Source organism: Cyprinodon tularosa, unplaced genomic scaffold (assembly GCF_016077235.1).
Source record: "Cyprinodon tularosa strain WSP-4 unplaced genomic scaffold, ASM1607723v1 ctg307, whole genome shotgun sequence".
In the NCBI taxonomy this organism is placed as follows: domain Eukaryota; kingdom Metazoa; phylum Chordata; class Actinopteri; order Cyprinodontiformes; family Cyprinodontidae; genus Cyprinodon; species Cyprinodon tularosa.
Window position 1 is genome coordinate 1,726,171 of NW_024039016.1, and position 21,378 is coordinate 1,747,548.

Sequence of the window (21,378 nt, forward strand, 5' to 3'; positions counted from 1 at the left end):
TTTTTACAAACACCAGCATGAAAAGGATTACAATAACAGTAGAAAATGACTGTGAAAAACATATTAACATCTTCTTTAATTAAATGTCTGCAATCAAAAATGGCATTAAAGAATTACATTGCAAAGAGTCTTTCTCTGGAAAAAGGTTTAAAAGAAGTATTGCACATAACAACTTGAAGTTAACTTGCAACAATTTACCACATTCAAGTCTTTAAGCTCCCCTTTCCTCCAGATAGGTCTATGTAAGCTCACCGCGACACACGGCGGGGATGAGTTCTCAAGTCTTTTCAAAAACAGTGTTTCTTTTCGTTTACGTTTTTTTTTTTTATCGTTTTTGTTTGTTTCGTTTTTTTTTTCCCACACAGATGCTCAAAGTCCTGCACTGCCGCATCGGATTAAAGATATTTCTCTCTCTGTCGTGTGCATCCCTGCAGAGGTCTGCGGATAAGGGGAAACGGAGGGAATCGACACGAGGGGAGGGGGTGAGCTGAGGTGTCCTTAACGTAATAAGTTGAGAAACATTTGGTGCACACCACAACAGTTAATTGTAATATCTAATTCATGTATTTGTCTTTTTTTTTTCCATCATGCATGCTAAGGATTACAATAGGTGCTAGTTGGCAAGTTCAAGAATATATATATATATTTATATATGAATATGTATATAGATTTTTTTTTTTCAAATATTAAAATATCTAAAACACCAAACATCCATTCTTGTGGTACGAGATTCAGCATGAAGCATGAACCAGATTTTGCATTCTCCTCTTTATGTTACGCTCCATCTATGGAGAGGAAACCAAGACAGAAGTTACCATTTCCCCCCAAACTAACACAGCCAAGGTCGGAGACATTTACATCAAATCCAAATTACAACTTTTTTTTTTTGTCCTTTTTCTCTTCCTGCCATGCTTTTATTGACCAAATCGACAACTAGTGTACGACCAAAACAAAACCAAAAAAAAAAAAAAAACAAAGACCGAGAGTGTTCCGCTTTGGTCTATCCTCTGCAGATCTGAAGTCGCATCAACACAACTGCACACTCGTAAAGTTGTAAAGACTCCTCAGCACGGAAATGTATAAAAAGCATAATTGAAAATAATAATATATATTGAAAGCAGTCAACTTTTTTTGTCCTTTTTTTTTCGTAAAACGAAACATCTCCGTATACGCAGATCTCTCAGTAACAAAAGTACAAAAGCTACCTTTCACAATGTGAAAAATTGAGGTATTGCAAAAAGGAGTTTCCCCATATTTGTGAAAAATGTGCCTAAAATGACTGTTTGGGAAAAAAAGACAAAAAAAAGGAAGAAAAAAAAAAAGAAATATTTAGAAAAGTAGTGCATAATAAATGTTTATATGTGCATGACAAAATAATTTAGCTAGAAAACACTGTACCAAAAAATCAGCAGGCCATGTATAAAATAATCTTTTTTTTTCTTCTCATTTAAACAGCAAATTCTTCACAAAGTGTTTTTTTTTTACTTCTAAAATGCTCACCCGAAAAAACTGACGCTCGGGGCGCAAAACTACACCCCCTCCCTCCGCCCCGAAGATATGAGGATTCTCACTAGTGTGTGTTAATAAATCAAGTTTCGGTACTAAACTCCCTGACATTTAAATGCTCGGCTAGAAGGTCGCCACGGTGACACCAAAGAAAAGATATGAGGATTACTTTTCACCTTCACTGTGGGAATGTGCATTTTAAACTTGCAGAAGTGTTTGAGATAAAAAAAACAACAAAAGAACTACACGTGCCTGACAGGGCCACCGCCCCTTTGAGCCGGGGTCTTCATCTGCAAAGCCCTGTTGGATTTTCCACTTATAATGTTTACTGTTGAATATATATCTGCACCGTCTGCATCGTGTTCAAAGGCCAATCTTTGGTTTGTTGAAGTCCACCAGGGCTTGACAGTGAACCAAAAACTGGGTCGGAGTGATGCATTGATGAGCATATATGTAGATAAATAAACTTTAGTTTGTAAAAATAAGGAAGAAAAAAAAACATGCAAGAGACTATCTTCATTTATGCTTCTAAAACACTGGATGCTGAGTTGGACTCACTTGGCAGCAAAAACAAACAAAAAAAACAACACAAAGGATGGAGGGGTCGTTCCCTCCATGAATCGAACGCGTGCCGACGATGTGCGAAGCGGATCAACTCGCACTGCATGCTTTCGCGGAGCGCCGCTTTCACTCCTGGATACAAAAGGAGCACTTCTGTCGTTAAAAGACTCAGGAGAATTGCACAAATGGGTTTTTAATGGGAACCAGCAGAGACAGGGGCTTCCTGTTTGGAGGCAGCCAATCAGGATACTGCTTGGACAGCGCGGAAGAGGAGACGCCTAGCAAATGCACTCGCAGCCCATTAAACCTTTTCACATTTCTGTTTACTTTAGGATTTTATATGATAGGGATGCCTGAAGTAGTATAGAAATTCAAGTAGAAAGAAATGAATCCCTTTCTAAGTTGCTAACGCTACAGAGTCCAATGCAACTTATCTCCACAGGGTAAAACATGGTGGAGGAAGGATCATGTTGTGGGGATGTAGATTGGTAGAGAGTTTCTAGCGTAGCATCGTCCTAACTAGCCAACTCTGCAGTGGAATTAGTTTTGATCAAGGCGTGGCTGTGATAGAAAGGCCCAGTCAAAGTACAGACCTGAATCAAACTGAAGCCCAGACATGGAGCCTCGCTGTGCGGATTGAATGGGCAAAAGAAACAGAAACACCATCAAGAGACTGTGGGCTTTAATAACATGCGAGTTACCAAAATGTGAAAAGGATAGAGAGCGAGGAAATACTTCTAAACGGCGTTGTACCTTCACCTCACGTCCCGAATAATCTGAATCCAAACTCTCAGGTTTTGTGATCCAGCCTCTGTTCCCTGTTAGCTGCTGGTCTTTTCTAGAGCCCACAAGCAGACATGAGGGAAGCAAGGCTGTCTGCATCTTTTCGCCCCACATCACCCCTTAGCCACACATTCCCACACTAAACTGTACACTGTACGATACTTTACCCCTCCCCCCACAGCACAACCCTGGGTTTGATTACAAAAATAAGGAGGTGATGAAGCAAGCGCGTATAAAACTGTGCCTGTTAGGTCGCTCTCTATCTGTTGCATCACTTCCCTCTGATTCTCACAAAGGGAAGCTTAACACCAGTGAGTGGTATTGTTTTTCCTTTTCTCGCTTACTTGCTGTTATTTATCTTCTTAATGTATTCGGCACATTAGCAGCTGAGTTTGAGGTATTGGTTTTTGCATGTGAAAAAATGGAGATCGAAACCCAAATCTGTGTTGCTTGAATTTGTTTTGTTTTTTCTTTCTTTATCCAAGTAACGTCAAAATGTCTGTATGGTCTTGGAACATATAAGAGGGATTTTGTTTTTTGTTTTACAAACAGGAGAAAAAAAAAAGACTCAATTTCTTCCTGTAGTAGGCCCTTTCAGTTCTTCAAAGGTAATTAGGATTCAGCTTTGGTTAACTACAAAAGGGTCTCATATAAGATGTCTTCACTCTTTAAAACAGAAAATAAGTGCACTCTTCTTCAGCAACACCTTTGTTAATCACATTTGCTCTGGAGCCATTTGCAGCAATAGCAAACTAAATCCCACGTCTCCGAAATAAATAGCCAATGATGCACTTTTTCAGCAGCATTTGCTGTGAAGACTTTGTACAAAAGGAAAAAAAAGGCCACAGCTCTGCTACAATATAAGACAGCTGGATGTCAAATCAAAGATGTTTTTAAGGGCCTCTTGTATCAAAAGGAAATATTCTTTTTAGAAAAATATGCCAATTGAATAGCAGAGTACCATATCACACATCAAAACTTTCCTATATTAATATATATTTATATATGTGTGTGTTTTTGAGAACTAATAAAAATATTTCAAAAAGAAGAAAAATAAAATTATGTTACATTTTTTTTTCTACTAGATGGACATATTTGGATACTACTCCAGTTTTTCTCTTCTATCTTCAAAATATCGATATATATTAACTTTAAATAAAACCCAAAAAAAACAAAATGCTGTTAGGTGAAATTAGAGCAAAAAAGGAACCAGCAACAGAAAAGTGCATTTATTTGTACAACGATTTGCGACTCCTCCTGCACTACCTCTCCTTCCCCGGCTCCTCTGTCGCCTCTCCCTCTCCGTCGCTCAGTTCCAGCGGAAGGAGATGTGGCGCGGTCGGTCGCCTCCCTCCTTCACCAGAGGCTTGTGGAACTCGCGGCCGGCGCGGGAGTGGATGGCCGCCCAGCAGTACTCGCAGTAGTACTGCAGGCAGGTGACGTTGGCGCAGAAGAACGGGGCGAACTTGCCGCCGCAGCGGGTCCCCTGGCACTCATCGCACAGCTGGTCGTCGAGCACATATGGCTTCACTTCCACCTGGAAGTCAAGGTAACGATTAGATATTTTGCTTCAGGAAAAGCTGAGGTGATTCAGATTCAGACATTTTTTTATTTCAACATTTCATACTTCTTAGTCATACCTACTTAATTTATTTATTTTTTCTTCTTTTCTAGAGCAATAAAGCTTTAAATACTGAACCTGAACTTAGCAGAGACCAGGAAAGAAGGAACAAACTAGAGCTGGGCAATATGGCTTCAAAATCTAATCTCCATTTTTTCCCCCGTATAAAATCCAATAAATCGATTTAATTGAATCGAATAAAAACAACAGACATTACTTTTAGCAACTATCCGTATTTCAAACATCCCCTTTTGGAGGTGACCTCCATTTAAAGGGCAAAGAAATGCACGCTGTGAGATGCTGTTAAAACAAAAACAAACAAACTAAATGTTTGCAGGTGTGGCGTTATATCCTCAGCTTATCATTGCACATCTAAGAACAAAAAGTGATGAATTGATGCCACTCTGAGATATATCGTAATTTTTCCACAAATGACATTTGCGAAAAAATAAAAATCTGAAAAAAATTTAAAAAATCAAATCTTCATAAATGAATAATTATATTCATTGATATTAACAATTAATCACCCAGCCCTAGAATGAACAAAGGAACAAATAATAAAATACTCATTTATCTTGTCTTCAGAGATAATTTCTTATATTAAGCATCCAAATTTAAAATCTTAATCCAATAAATTTTGTCAAGTAAAATAATTTTACTCAATTGACAGATAATTTCTCTTCTTTTGAGAAGTTATTCATCAGATTTTGTGGGTTTTTTTTGGTTGACCTTTTTTGCAGGAAGTTTATTCCTAGCAGTAAACTTCAGCTTTTTTTGTATTTGCTATAAGACCATGTGACAGGAAGATTGCATATGCATAAAATGAGTAAACAACAGTGCAAAACTGTTTTTAAAAATAAGTAAAAATTCCTTATTGGTGTATCTATCCTCCATTTGAACAGGTCCATAAAATGATCTGTCAATAGAATGAGATTGCATCCCCTAAAAAACATCGGTAGATCATTTTACTTGCCTACTGAAATGTTTCTTTTATAATATTTGACTTTTATGTCACCCTTTTGCAATAAAGGAAGCAATGCAACCAACAAGTTAGGAACATTAAGTCGAGGTAAAGACACAGAAGAAAAGAGGGATAAGATACAAATAGCCTTGATGTTCCCTGAAGCACAAAGTAAAGCTGCAGAAGCTGCCAAGCTAATGTCGCAATACATTCTTTTCAGGCTTAAAAACAGTAAACATTATAAATGTGAAAACTCAGTTTACAGTTTTTGAGGGGTTTTCTTATACTGTAGGAATATTCTGTGACGGAGCCCCTCTAATATGACCACTGCAATTATTTACTTTATGATACATCAAGTCTTAAATAAAAAATCTAAAATCAAAATAGGTAAACCTCAGAAAAGGTACATGATACCATTAATCGGATACTTTGATAACAGAATAAATATATTTCCTACTCCAATTGATTCAGCTAAAAACAGTTGCTGACAGCAGACGTATGAAGGTAATAATGTGAGCCAGAGGTCATCCCTAAAGGTCATCAAGTACCTGCCATACAAGGCTGCCATGTTTTTTTTTTTTATTTAATTCATAACCGGATATCTGTTTTTCTCGCAACACTAGTTCTGAACTATGACATAACTAATATTTAATAATACGGTAGTGTAAACATTTGTTCAAATATTAGTTTAACTCAATATTGCTTTTATAGCTGATTTTACAGTTTTGTAATGATATGAAAAAGTGTTTTATTTTATGACAGTTTTCTGCTTATTTCTCTTTTTTTTCGAGAGCAGATTGTGTTTTGAACTGTTAACAGAGTTGGCATTATGCTGGTAGGTAGATATTACAAAACTGCTCAGTATAACGAAAATCTACTGTTCAGTAGTAGCTCCGTCTGCTTGATTTTAAAGGGATCTTGACTTATTCTCTCTGCAAATGTGGAATAAAAAAGTATAATTAAGGGGTTATGTTAAATGTGAGCCGGTCCAGCAGATATTGGTGTGAATCCACGACTAACCAGCCAGAAACAATGAAAGAACCACCTGACTAGAAGTGGAAAGTGACACTGAGAGGAAGCAGAGATCGGAGGTTTTTTTTAAAAAATGACAGTAGAAAAAAGAAGTGCTACTGGTACTATTGTTTCTCAGCTAACACTCAGAAATGTCACCTGTAGTAGCAAAAAAATAAATAAAGTGTTTATGGAGCTCCAGCAGAGTGGGAGGGGAAATTTCAGCACCTTTGTTCCAGATGTAAAAATCCTATTTACTGCTCCCACACACAATTTTGTGACTCACAGTTGTAGCACATCTACAGCTTGGATCAGCGCAGATCCTTCGGTTTGAAAAAAACAAATACAAAGCTCTTCAATTAAAACACCAAAGATGGGACCTGGTAAGAGTCAGGGGGAAAAAAAGAAAAAGAAAACCGAATCTTCAATTCCAAATCTTCATAGTGAGGAGCTATAACTGTGACCCATCCTCCATCTGCACTCTACTCTTTAACTAGGAAATAAAAAAATATTCATCATTAAAGGAGTTGAAATAAGAAAAAGGAATTAGTCTTGCTTCCAACAAGCTAATTTATTTTAGGTAAGAAATAACATTCTTTGTTCATGAAGAAGAGAAAGGCAGTTTGGTTTGAGATAAAGGAACAGGAAGTAAGACTGTGGCGTTAAGATGACTACAGAAAGGGGCTCTAAGAAGGAGAGGGAGAACATAGAGGCTCCCTTTTCTTCCCACTCACCCGTTTATCGATTTCTCCGTGCTGCAGCTGTACAAAGCGAGCACTGATAGCAGCAATGTAGCTCTGCTGATTAGAGAAGGCGACCCGCCCCGCTCCCTTGGGGTACTTCAGTTCTGGGTCTGTGTCGATGCCTGCGTAGCAAACGCCGCCGTACAGGCGGTCCATGATCATGGCCAGTTCCACTGAGGGAAAAAAAAAAGCATAGTTGTTGTCAAAGGTTAACTAAAAGGAGACGCGGAGTAAAAAATGGTCAATTGGGCACGACTGACACAATTCTAACTTTACAGTCTAGTATTCACACTCTTTGAACTTTTTTATACCTCCCATCATATTAAAACCATCAGCATAAATATATTATATTGACTTTAACAGGATCTCTTAACAACAAAGCAAAGCAAAGCTCTGACCACTTGCATAGATGGATTATAATACTTTTTTATCAATGAAAATCCTAATGTGGTGTGCATTTGTCTTCAGCCTCCATATCAGCTTTACACAAGGACCAACTTCTGTCTCTGTTTTTTTTTTTTTTTTTTTTTTTTTAACAATTTCTATGGCTTCAGATGATTCGTATTTGAAGTAGAGCTAACATCAACGTTTAGGTCTGGACTTTGGGCCATTCTAACACTCTAGTTATAGCACTGGCTCTATTTTTAAGTTTGTTATCCTTCTCCATTCTCAATTCTTTAGCAAGAATGTTTCTTCTAGGACTGCATGCATTTAGCTTCATCTTTCTTTAATTTTCTTTAACATCTAACGTACCTCTTGATTTGTGCATATGTGTTTGTTCTGTGTGCAAGCTGTCTTCTCCACCCTCTAATCAATGTGGGCAGAAAGCCATTTAAATGAAGCATGGTTCTACTGGAGGTTTTTCCTCTCCATGGTCACTGCATGCATGCTCAGTATAATGTATTGCTGTATTAATGACCCAATGCAAGTGGCTGTCCACTGTTTTAAACACTCATCCAGGAGGATGTGCTAAACAGCTTCCCAGTCCCTGCTGCAGAAATGATGTTGCAACACCGTGTTTCATGATGAGCAGTTGTAGTTTCCTGATAAACAGGATAGGCTTGCACACTACCATTTGTTGCACCATGATGTGGCACTAAAATTATGTTTCATGCGACAGCTTCTTTATTAGATAAACAGACTGTGCACACTGGCATCTTGAGCCACCTTTCGAAGATGGTGGACAGTTTTACATTGACAAGAAAACACAAACAAAATAACAATATTTCCTCATTAACATGACAAAAGAAAAGGCAAAAATAGAAAACATATTTGCATTTTTATTATAAAGTTGATGTGTCAATAGCTGTGGGGCAAACACAAATAAACAAAGATTTCATTTTAACCTCCATCTTTGAAGGGATTGCCTTAGGTTGTCTCATGCAAAATGGGAAATTTGATTCCTTTCTTTTAACAATCACTTTATTTCCCATGTTTAATAACCTCTAAATTTGTTGGATGCACAACCAACAGCTGTTTGGTCAACTGATTTTTCATCAAGAGCTGAAGACGTCTGCTGCTCCTCCTGAGTTGCCATAAGATTCTAGGCTTCATCTCTGATAATAATCTGCTGTTTTTCTTCTGGTTTTTTTTCCGCTTAAATCCTTATATTACAGGGGCTTGCATAATATTTACTGTGGATGACCTCATCTACTACTAGAGCAACCAAATGAAGGTTTACAGCTCAACAATCAGCAGTGCAGTCGGGAACTAATAGTACAAATACCACTGCTACCAGAATAGAAAAAACATTTTAATACACTAAACGGCTCAGCAGGCAGCAAAGAGCTCATTTTAATACCGTCAGGTGCTTTAGTACCAAGCAGGCCTGAAAATACTGCAGAGAGGAGTAAAAAATAAACAGGAATGAAATAGAAAAGGTACTAGATGGAATGTATTATTAAGAGAGAGAGAGATGAGGACCAAACATGAGAAACATTTTAGGGACCTTTCATAAAGGACTCAAAATATGGGTCATGGATGCTTGAAATTTGGCCCATATGCACAGTGCGTACCTTCAAATGTTTGCATTATAAATATTCACTTGTTTTCAATGTAACTTCAAGAAAAACAATGAGCCGGAGGATACCTGCACGGAGCGGACGAGGAACTCCTCCCACAAAGATGGTTTTTCTCGGATCCAGAGGCTGAGATCCATCCATCACGAAATCGCTGTCGTTCAGGTTCCACGGGCGGATCTGGACCTGATGCATGCATTAAACACACGCACAGAAAGTGTTGGAATTTCAATAAAGCAGTTCCTAAAGTCATTAAAGCTAGAAGAACAAAAAGGAAACGTGCATCACTCTGAACGAACCGGCTTATCTTTAATGGTGGGGCTGGAAACACACAGGTACAGTTTGCCATCCTCCTCGATGCAGGCGTCAATCAAAGCCTGCACCGAGCTTTCATCCTGGAACAGCAGGAAGGCATATCCTGCACCAAACAGAGGTAGGTCATTCAAACACACCGATCCACATAGTACTGACACAGAAGGTGGAAATTAGCAGGCATCTTGCATCAACTGTGTATGGGATCTCCAAATTCATCCCTGTGTTCTACACCATGAGGCAGTCAGCCTGACAGGTAGAAACTTTGCAAATGTGATCGAAATTGATTCAGATGAGCACCTAAAGTTACAGCTATGTGGATGAAGCAAATCTTACAATACCTTTAGGTGGAAAATAGGACTTGCTCTCTGCTTTGTGAGGCCAGTCCACAAACAGGTGTCCGAAACGCCGGAAACTGGCAGTTATCTCATCTGGAACAGAAATGAAAAGGATCAGTTTAAATATTTACATAAGACACCTCAGATATACCAGTAAAACAACTGTTAGGTTTTAATAGTAATGTTTGTACCTTCGTCTATGTCTGGTGGCAGTCCGCCAACAAAGACCTTCCGCGAGTAGCGTTCCACGCGCTCTCCGTTCTGATGCGGGAAGCAGTGGGGGGAGCCGAGGCCCGCCAGGCCCTGATCAGCCCGCTCGTCGTCGGGGAAATTATCCTCCATTGGAAACAGAGAGGAGTGGCCTGTGAGAAAAGAAAGAGGTCAGAGTGAATCGACTTCCCTTCATGAGCAGAAAGGGGTAGAGATGAGCTAAGTTGTGGTGGAGATGATGTTTTCATCAGATTTTTTTTTACTTTTCAGTGGTGCATGAAAGAGTGAAAACTGAGGAGAGGATAGTTCTCTCTTCTTCCTTTGATACAGCATCATGTTTAAATGTTTCTTACATTTAATGATTTGATCAAAGACCTATACTAATGACAACTGAAACAAAAGCGTTTGGAAAGCTCAAGAGAACCACCTGATATTAAAAAAATACAAATACAAATGAAAAACAAAAAACGAACAACCCGAAAATGTCAGCGTTTAAGGCAGGCAGGTAGAGGTGCAGAAGTATTCATACCAAATCAGTTTCTTCTCATTTTATAAAGTAACAATCACCAACTTCCACTTAGTTGTTGGCCTTTTATGTGAATTAAACATTCACATAATGAGAAACTAATGAAAAAAATGTGTATTATATATTATATTATATGCCTCATCAGCTTTATAGGTTAAGCGTCATCAGTCTTCTATATTCTCTAACAAGGTTTCTTTCAAAACTGGCTCATTTTTAGCTGCATGCATCTTTCTATCAGTTCTGACCAGCAGGCAGCTGTCCCTTTTAATAAATGATTCCCCTGCATATTATCTGCAAACCATGTGCATTTGTGTCTAAAGGTAATTTACTGCCACATATTCATTTCTTTTCCTATGAGTCCTATGAGTCCTTTCAAATTTTCCTATTGCTTGCATGGCAACCTACATGACTGATGTGGAAACTGTAAGCAAATCCTTTATAGCTTTCTGTCACCAGCTTTATTTTTTTAACAACTCACCCATAAAGGCATAATTTAAGGCATGAAAACATTTAATTATTATGTCAAGAGCCTCCATAAAACATGTAGATCCCTGCAGCTCCTCCAGAGTCACCAGGGGCCTCTTTGCGAGGAGGAACTTCAACTGATTTGTGGTTTCAAAATGTAAAATAAAAGTGGTATCAATACTTTGTGATAGGACTGTAATGGAAATACTTGATCAACCCCAAAAGTAAAGAAATATGTGTAAAAATAAAATTTAAATACCGTAATAAAATTTCTTAATTTGAATGATTTTCCCATGAAGCATGCAAGGGGATTCAGTGAACATGCAGGTTTAATCAGATGAACACAGTGGTCCTATTAAATCTGAATACTTTCAGTGTGGAACATGTGGAGGCTACACCTCCTCATCTGAACTGCCCAGAACTGGTTTATAAAGGTTTATGCAATGAGGCCAGTCTGAACTTCTACGTGTGACGTGTGCGCGCTCCTGCCGCAGAGCTGAGTGAATGACATACGATGCTTTGTGCGCCTCACTGCCTCATTAACTCACTGCTAGATGTAACACTGACTGCAAGTTGCAAACTGTAAGTGAGGAGAGGAAATATGTGAGCTACTGAAGCCTAATGAGAGGAAACGACAGTTTCAGAAGTTCATAACAGGATTACATTTAGATGACTTGGTACACACAAAAAAGTTCAAAACCAACATGCAGGTAGTGTGAAATAAAACATAAAACTATTCTTTAAATAGGAAAAAAAATAAACTTGGTTAATAGATTTTAAAGATGTGAAATAAAACAACGCACAGAGAATAAAATACATTATATAAATGTTTACCTCGTCTCCTGCTATAATTCCTGGCTGCATGTGGAACGAAGGGAAAAATATATCAAAGGAGAGGCTGTTTGTAAATGTGGCATAAAAACCTAATTAATAACAGTGCTAGGTGGTTCATGACAATGTCCACAACAGTTAGTCAGTCTGGTTACGTTTCTTTCAATTAATCAGCTTGGAATTATAATCAAAGTGCAGCGCTGCTCAGACAGATGGTTATCAGTTTATCTAAGCAGAGACAAAGTGGTTCATTTCACTGCTTATAGCTTTGGTTTGGGATTTAACTGATATGGAAAAATGAACATAAGACTCTCCACCATGTATGGAACACTGAAATAATACATCAGGAAAAAGATCCGTCAAAGTTTATTTTATGTATTAATACATCTCAAAAGGCTATGCAGACAGAAATATATTCTCAGGGTAGGGATGCACGATATTGGGATTTTGGCCGATATCCGATATGCCGATATTTTAAAACTCATGTAGCCGATAACCGATATCGATACTGATGTTAAAGCTGGACAAAAATAAGTAGTCATTGAAAATAGCAGTTTTGTTATCCATTTCTGAAACTTTGAAAAATAATATACTCAAATATATTTTCATATGCTGATATCAAATAGATTTTTAAAAACGCAGTATCGATCTATTTTACTTTAAAAATCTCGTGAAATTTCTTTGTGAGATTTTGTTAGTAAAATAGATCGATACTGCGTCAGTATATCAACATATAAAAATATGGCAAAATTTTGTGAATTTTCGGGGGATTTCGTAGCATAACGATGACATATAGCAATATTTCATTAGTAAAAGAGATTGATATGGTGTTTTTAAATGGAAATATATCAGCATATGAAAATAATGTGATATTTTAATGTATCAATATTTTTTCCCTCGTCTTTAGAAGTTTTTAAGTCTAAAAAAGAAGTTTTTGAGGAAGAAGAAGAAGTAGTATTTATTTATTTTTTTTTTTTAGACTTTAGAAACTCAGAAGCTGATCAAATATCGGGTTAAATATCGGTGGGGTGGCCGATGTCCGATATTCAGTTTTAAGGCCGATACAGGCCCATACCGATAGGGGGCCGATTATATCGTGCATCCCTAACTCAGGGAGTGCATTTCTGTTCATTTTCATAATTAGAAATTCAGTTTCTTATAAATTATTATAATAAGAATAATAATTTATAAGAAATTATACATTTTTTTATAAATTTATAACAAAATTTATAAGGGGGGGGGGGGGGGGTTATTCCACACATCCAGCTTGTCTACATCACCCTTTTTATCACTATACAGAGGCCATCAATCAGAATGAGAAAGATTGGAAGAACAATAGAGCAAAATACAATTGAAGTATAATAAGATAGAAAAAAAAGTAAAATGACTAAAAATTAGTACAATTACAACCCACACAGTAAACATCAAGAACAGTTATTAGATCATTAGAGTGTGTTCCCTCTGATGTCCCGATTTGTTCCAGCTCCACTGATTTTGGAACCGGTAAAAAACTGTTTTTATTGTATTTCAAATGACGTTGATTCTGTCTCCCTATTCTTCCATCGAGCTCTGAGGTGTCAATTTTAAAATAAAATGCTAAATGTACTTTAACTAAAATGCGTGAGGCCAGTGAACAGTTCCCTCTACTTTCTGTTTTGATCAGATGGTTTTATTCTTGTGTCGTCTGTAAAACAGTGGTGGCTTAAAGCCAGGAATGTTGTAGCTTATGTCACAAATATGTTACGGCTGGTGAGGCATTGCAACCTTTACTTTGTTAAGTTGACTTTTATTCATAATCTGCAGTTTTCCTCGATTCCTGTACTTGTTTATCAACTATGTTTTTCCTTTCACTGAACTTCCATTGATATGCTTGATACAGCCCTCTAGAGAGAGAGCCTCTTATGCAATGACCTTGTTGACTTTCCCTCTGAAAAATGGTCAAGTCAGCAACTTTCTTCATAATTGGACAAGTCAGGACATGATTATTTCATATTTCTTTTGTTTTTAACATTTTTTTTTTTAACAAAGAAAAAAAAATTCAGAAAAACTGACATTCTGGACTCAATTAGCTGACAGCCAGACATCTAAATCAACTTAAGGGTATCATGCCGAGTATAACAACTGCATATGATTTTACATTATGTTTTATATTAAAGACATAATTTTCAATGACATTCTAAATTACTGTGAGGCGCCTGGGCAGTTTGCTCATTTATGCAAAAAGATGGGAAGAAGGAGGGTCAGCTCAGTTCAGCAGTGAGGATAATAAAAAAAGAATGACTTTCATTCAACACAACAGGTATTAACATAAAAAGTGAGGCAATTAAAACACAATGTAATAAAGCCCACAGGAGGTGCTACAACACAGAGTTAAAGGACTGAATCAGGCCCAAATAGGCCATTGTAACCCTGGAGACACCCGAAGCTAAACCTGGAAATGTAGCATAGCTGCAAAAAGAGCGGTTCTCAGACATATCCAAGAAAAGCACTGTGATTGGACTTTAATCTTCATATTTGATTACTTAGGCAGTTTAAGCAAAACAACATCCAACATATCCATTTTACTCAGCTTGACTGCAGAGTAATACAAGATGGTAAGTGTGCACAATCATAGGCTACAGTGGGGGGAGTGTGCTGCCTTTGAATTAATCATGCAGGGAACAAGAGGAAGGCGGAAATGATCCAGAAACTAAAAATCATTCCTTAATCCGATCACAGCCAATCAGGGGACTGCTTCCGATTCAAAGATTCAGTCAGTAGTGAGAGAAACTCTGAGGCATGCAGCTGTTCAAGCATTCCCACTCTGACAACGGGGCGTTTTTTTGTTTATTAAATAAAGAATTGGACAACGTAAAAGCATTTGAAGCATCATTTGGGTGGACGGTATAGTAAAGGCAAAGAGAGCCAATACAATCTAGAACTGAAAGAACAAGGAATGGGTAAAGAAGCGGAGGGGCAATATTCCTCCCTCAGTGGACATTCCAAACCAGATGGACATTAACTCTGCTGGGGAAGGTCAACGGCAGCCAGAAACGGAGAAAAATAGTGAGAGGCAGTAAAGCAGATTGAAAGAGAGCAGAGCGTGCTATAAAAAGATGTGTGTGCGTGCGTGTGCGAGTCTGAGTGAGAGAGAGAGGGAAAAATAGATTAGAAGCGATGGAGAAATGAGCTGATAAAAAGCTGTGTGGGGGTGAGCGAAAATGAGAGTGACTGGAGGGGAGAGAGGATGGGGGGGATGAAGAGAATGAGGAAAGCAATCTGCGTATCCTTATGAGGCAGAGAGAGAAAACCAGGGCTGGTGTGCAGCCTCTATCCGCTGGCACCATCTGTCTCAGGGCACGATGACAGCTCCTGACCATGTGATGCAACCATGTGACCGAGCAGGCTTTTCAAGAAATTACAGGCAGTTCCTGCTTTACCCGCCAGCCGAAGCTCGGACAGATTAAGGTAAAACACCACAACCATGCAACCACTTTAAGGTGGTTTATTTTGTCGCAATGATTCCCTGAATACTGAAGCACCACAGGAGATGAACTAATTCTAGAGAAGATCTGGACATCTTCCACACAAAAGTCTCTGGATCTTTTAAACTGATGCTTTCTGTTAACCATTCTGCTCATTACATTTCTTACACCACTCCACAACCTTATCGAATTCAAAAGAAACAGAAATGGCAAAACCAGTTAGAAAAAATAGTGAGCTTGTAAGCCTAAACCTATTTGCAACACAGAAAGGCTAAATAAAATGCTTCAAATTGGTATTTACGAACCACCCGCACCACCCTAATTAAAATTTCATCAGAATACATAGAAAGACACAGCTGCCTTCCATTCAACCCACACGGGAACTTGCTCAGAAAAGGTGAAAAGTCTACATGGAGTTGAACGAAAGGACGAACCAGTTGTATTGGAACAGAAACAATAGGCTAAAAATATCAACAATCTGATGCATTTCTCTGTCTAGATAAGAACAAGAGGCAGGGATTTACACGGTTTGAAGACAAGTCGAACATATTTAAAGAAAAATTCCCAAAAATGCCTTCCTTTTTAAAAATGTTGGCAGGAAATATTAGAAGAATGCTATTTTATCAAGCGTAGCCATGCTAACTGCTTATATAACATGTTAGGAAAGTCAAATGATCAAGTCTTCTTTATTTGTCTAACTACCCTGTTTTACTTCAGCTTTTCTCTCTAACTAAAATCTAAACAAGATGAATTACACCGGTAAAAATAAAAGTTGCTCCTACTATAACTAGGCATGTTGCAGGGAACCTAAAAAAGACTGCGTATGTAAAAGATAAGATGTTCCAACAGGTTTGGAACATCTGAAAAAAAAAAATGTGCAGAACGTGTGCGTCTCTGGAAGTTTAAGATTGGAGTAAAATAAAGACGAAGTTCTAACCCATTGACATGGATTTTAAAATTATTATTTGGAGAAATAGCATAATAATAATGTCAAAGTCTATTTATAGTCCACTCTAGTCCAAGTATCTCCAAGTACTGTGCACAAAAGTTCCTTTTAAAAGATTAAATATCCATCTAGGAAACATGGAAGAGGGACAAAAAACCCTCTTACATATTAGGGACAAACATTTTCAGGCCAAAATTCAGACGTCTTTACTTTGGAGTTCCAAATTAAATGAATATATTAACGCTTTATATTCACATTAAATCTTTATGCTGACTTGTATCTTTAATTTTCAGGGATAGTAGACATTTCTTCTTACAGTGTAGTTTACTATACATACCATTATGGGGCAAAGGGTTGTCACCACCGGGGTGAGGGAATCCCAGACGACCTACACAGAAAAACGGAATAAAAATATTCATGACAAAATACCATCTCTATTTTAACTCCATGACAGGACCATAACATAAATGGAAACTAAAAAAGCAAAGAGCTTGCAATGTATACTTTGTCTCTAATTAGGCTAAGAGCTACCATGATAAGATGATAACGTAATCCGCTGCAGCACATGAGCATATAAAAGATAAGATACAGGAAACATGTAACTGTATCTGACTTTTTTTCTTTTTCGGTTAAAAGTGGGTAATGACATGATCCACGCATCATGTCAAGACTTCAGGAAGCTGATAAGCAGTTTAAATTGCATACATCTAAAGTATCTAAGGTCAAAGGGAAATGCAATGATATTGACCATGTTCTTTGACCCAGCACCTCCAGGTTGTGTTAACAGGCTGACATGTTATCATGGACTATCTGCCACAGCCAAACATTTCCACCTTGGCAAAGAAAAGCCGAGAACATGCTTGCAAACACAAAAAGATTCCACATTGCATGAACGCCTGACTAGGTGAATTCCAACGGAAAATTCCAGTTCATTTTTCAGTGGATGAAAACGACGAGTAGGAATGAATGCACAAATCTGTCTGACTTTCTGACCATTTGCAAGACGAAAAGATCATACAATCAAATAGAACAAAAATGTGTATGTTTCTCGATAGTTTTTTCGATATAGGTGGCAGTAATATGCTTAAAATTGGTTTGCCGCTACACAGAAGGGGAGAAAAAGTTTCAGCTAGAACACAGATCAGGCATATCAGTAGGTTTAAGCATTTTATCCACACAACAGTACCAGGAAAGTCCTGTGACAATGAACTCTGGACTCTAGCAAGCTTTCAAGGTAACGAAAACAATGGACCCAGGAGAAAAACAACTTCATGGTCAGGATTAGTGCAGAGGAAAATCAAAATAAAATCACAATTTTGGTTTAAGAGCAGGATCAAATAAAAAAAAATTATAAGTTAGCAAAATCATTCAGTCCTATTAAATCTTAGGTTTGCCACTTTTAAGTTGAAAAGGTCCTTTACTCTTCTGGGTAGGCCTAATGTTATGGCAGCTCTACGTTAATGTGTGCTAATCTACAAACTCACATTAAGCACAAACAAAAGACGGATCAGTTTTGCAACCCTTTCCTCACAATGTCTTTAAATCATGACAACAATGCAAGTTATCTACTACCAGATGTTTTGATAATACAACCTGAGATCATGTCCATGAAATCCAAAGAGGCTTTAAAAATGGGCAGCAATGTCTCGGTTAAACCTGAACAAAATTAGTTATTTTGGTATTCAATAACTGCATACCCCTTTAAACCAACCCAGGTACCACAAGGTTGTGATCCTCCTATTTATCTTCCCCCAAAAAATACACGTTAACCACACAACAAAACTCCAGTTACCCCATCTGGAACAAGGGGAGCGTTGAGATCTGATGCTACTCTTAAATCTTTAAGACAAAAAAATACTTTGCTTCAGAGGTTTTACAATCAGTTAATGATCCCTTTCAACAATTCTTGGTCTGGTACCCCCAGACTGATAAAAAGAAAGAATGAGGACCTCCTCGCCATGGCAAGTTTTTAAACAGCTGACTGAGATGGGCTGACAAAGGTATTAACATCAGATGTGGGGGACTGGGTGCTGAAGAAGATGTAACCTGTTAAACTAAGAGGGTTTTAGAACAATTGTCTGCATGAAAAAAATTGAAATAACAGAATAGCTTTTTGCAAAACGTTGGTACTACGCTCTCCTCTACGCTGTTGTCTGCTGGGCCCCTGGCAGCGCAGAGCGGGAAAGTGGCTGAACAAACTAGTGAGAAAGGCCCGTTCTGTTCTAGGCCGTGCTCTGGACTCAGAGGAGGAAGTGGCTGAGGGGAGGGTGCTGTCCAAGCTTACATCCATCATGGACAACACCTTCCACCCTCTGCACCAGACTGTAGAGGAGCTGAGCAGCTCCTTTATTGAAAGACTTTTACACCCAGTATAATAATCCTGCTTAAAAACCAAACGCATCCATGCACCTTTTCTTCCTTTGGCAACTTCTTCTTTTTAACAATTTGAGCCAATGCAACAAGTCAATTTCTCCACTATGAGATCCATAAAATCAATTATGTAAAGGTAACGCATACAAGTCTTCTTTAAAGATGAAGCAGGTAGTTTTAATAGAAGTAGAAATAGAATAGAATACATGAATTGTGTTTCATGTATGGGGATCTGGTTTGTCAAGATTTCCCTATATTTATATTTATTTTAATCTAAACACCCCTTCCATGTCTTTGTGACCCCCTGTAGTACATCTGTTATCAGCCAATTCAACCCAAGTCACTAAGCGACTTTCGCAGTAAATCTAGAAACTTTTCGAACCCTTCTATTAATTAATTTTTTTTTAAAACAACTTGACAATTTTTTTTCTTTGCTGTTGGTAACTTCACAGGAGTTTCTGTCCTCAGCTTACAGCGCTGTTCACAGCTGAGCAGCAAGCTATTGAGATTCTCAATAGTGTATATGTATCTTTGAAATAACCTAAGTCAGTTACTGTAGGAGCAGGTTAGTATCAGTCAAGTTAATTCTAGTGGATATAATATGTGATTACAAGTACTATAGTACAACAAATAAGTACTTTCATTGCTTATTCTGAAAAAAGAGCAAGTTGAGTAAAGCTTCTATTAGAAGTAATACCTTAAATTAAATATTTATTTACGTCTGTTTTTTGGCTGGGGCCAAAAACTCAAGTGTGGTGGTCAGGTGATTTTTGTTCTTCCTGCAGTGCAGATCAACTGACAAGAATTACTAATATTCTCTTCACTGAAGTCATTTTCAAAAGTGCATTAGGTGCTTGGTGGCAAAGTTTTGCTAGAACAATATATATTTTATTTTTACACTTTAAATATAAAAGCAATATAGCTATTAAAGTCAACATCTAATAAACAGCAAACTATTTGGTGGATCTTTTTAAACCCATCTCAATTACTTCTGCAACAATTCTATAAAGTCCTCAAACAGCCACTACCAAGAATTTATAGTAAAGAGATCAATGTGAGATCAATAAAGTGAATCAATCAATCTGAAGGAAATAAGCAACTACGAAGAAGAAATAAGCTTATATGCAACAGCTGAATCACAATGTGTGTTTACAGGTACCAGAAAGAGAAAGACCAAACTAAATGCTAATATATAGGCACTTAGTGGGGTACAAATTATCTAGCCCCAAACTGACTGTGAGCGCCTTCATCTATATTTTCTTGTTTTTTTTCACATATTTAAAATAATGAAACTGAGATAATCTCATTCTTTACTAGATACCACATCATCACAATATCAAAAAACACTCTTGTTCTAAATAAACCCTACTTTCCCATTTGTATCCTCATACCATACTTTTTTACAATGGGTCATTTTCTAGGGCCACCTCCCAACCACAAACACACAAATAACGTGTTATGATGCCAAACAAGCTTCAAAGTTATGCAAGGCCCGCTTGCACAAAAAAAAGGATCATGAGATGAAAGGGCTGAAATAGTGCAGCCATTGTTGTATTGGTACGGACCGCCTGGTGATTGGTGCATTCCGATGCCCCCTGTCACAAGGAAATCTGCGGGCCCCTCCCCCACACTCTGCAAACTGAACTCACAGTATAGAGGAAGCAGAACTGTAGGGACTGACCCAAGCAGATAGAAACAGCAGTCTGTTTATCCTCTGCAGAATTTACCCCTTCATCTTCCCTGGTGGATTACAGTGGTGAGAAACAGAAGGTGAAAATAGTTACACCAACCAAATCTTCCAGTTCCACAAAAAAAAAAAAAAAAAAAAAAAGACTGTCAAGCTGTATTTAAACCTGGAGCCTCGAAGGTGATAACAGGTAGCCTACAGCAGAACCCAAGTATTTCTGCAGGGTTGTATGTGGCTGCTTTGCGAAGCTCATTTGCATGCTGCTGGCTCCACACAAACAGTGCACGTTAAAGCACATGTATGAACAAGTTCACACAATGCAGTGGTGTGTTAAAGAGCGCTGGATGAACAGAGGGATCCTTTCTGTCAGTCAGAACAATGGTGGAAGGGATTCAAAGCCTCTTCTATAGATATTTGGTGTTGCCCTTCTTTTCTTGCTTTGTTGCCATTAAGTTTGTTTAAAAAGTCAATTTCAAATGAGAAATTTAAAGATTGGTTTAGTCTGTGTTTTCTGTATACATGGATGTAAATGAGTGAATCATTATGAACATAAATAACAGTTCTACAGAGCAAAAGTAAGTTATCAAAGCAACATCTTTTACTATCCTGTGTGGGAAAAAAGAGCAAATTTACTCAAGCTACACCCATCATACTACAGCACAAGGCCGCACCATAATTATGAAAATTATGACTGTAAAATTTTATGGCTGCTAAGAGCTGCAGGTCGGATGAAAGGATAATAAGTGAGGAGGATAATTTGGTGTTCTTCGTCGTTTCACCACTGTGCAGCATACTTTTCACTTTAAGAACAATGCAGAGTATGATAAAAAGGAAATATGAAGGAGCTAATGTGCTGTGATGCATTAAAGTCTAAGCAGAACAAAATACTAGCTTCATAGAAATGTACTTTGCTAGTTGGTGAGAGGTATCCATTCTATTAAAGGTAAGTAAGATGAACACAGGATTATAGCTGGATGTATGGGAGTTTTGTTTGATGATAGAAGTTGTACATAAGATAATCAGCC

At 37.8% G+C, this 21,378-nt stretch overlaps 1 protein-coding gene across 5 annotated transcripts in view; it reads right to left on the minus strand.

Moving 5' to 3' along the window:
- Window positions 1–315: 315 nt before the first annotated feature.
- The window catches only part of cpeb4b (cytoplasmic polyadenylation element binding protein 4b), a 51,238-nt gene continuing 30,175 nt past the window's right edge, over window positions 316–21,378 (minus strand). For 2 of the 5 annotated variants that reach the window (XM_038292086.1, XM_038292085.1), the window contains exons 4-11: window positions 16,634–16,684; window positions 11,890–11,913; window positions 10,046–10,216; window positions 9,858–9,947; window positions 9,504–9,622; window positions 9,276–9,390; window positions 7,178–7,359; window positions 316–4,387 (exon numbers count right to left, since the gene is read on the minus strand). In XM_038292086.1, coding sequence (XP_038148014.1) covers window positions 4,160–4,387; window positions 7,178–7,359; window positions 9,276–9,390; window positions 9,504–9,622; window positions 9,858–9,947; window positions 10,046–10,216; window positions 11,890–11,913; window positions 16,634–16,684 — 980 coding nt within the window. In that variant the 3' untranslated portion in view covers window positions 316–4,159. The remainder of the gene's footprint in view (window positions 4,388–7,177; window positions 7,360–9,275; window positions 9,391–9,503; window positions 9,623–9,857; window positions 9,948–10,045; window positions 10,217–11,889; window positions 11,914–16,633; window positions 16,685–21,378) is intronic. The other 3 variants (XM_038292088.1, XM_038292087.1, XM_038292089.1) reach the window with 3 other exon arrangements.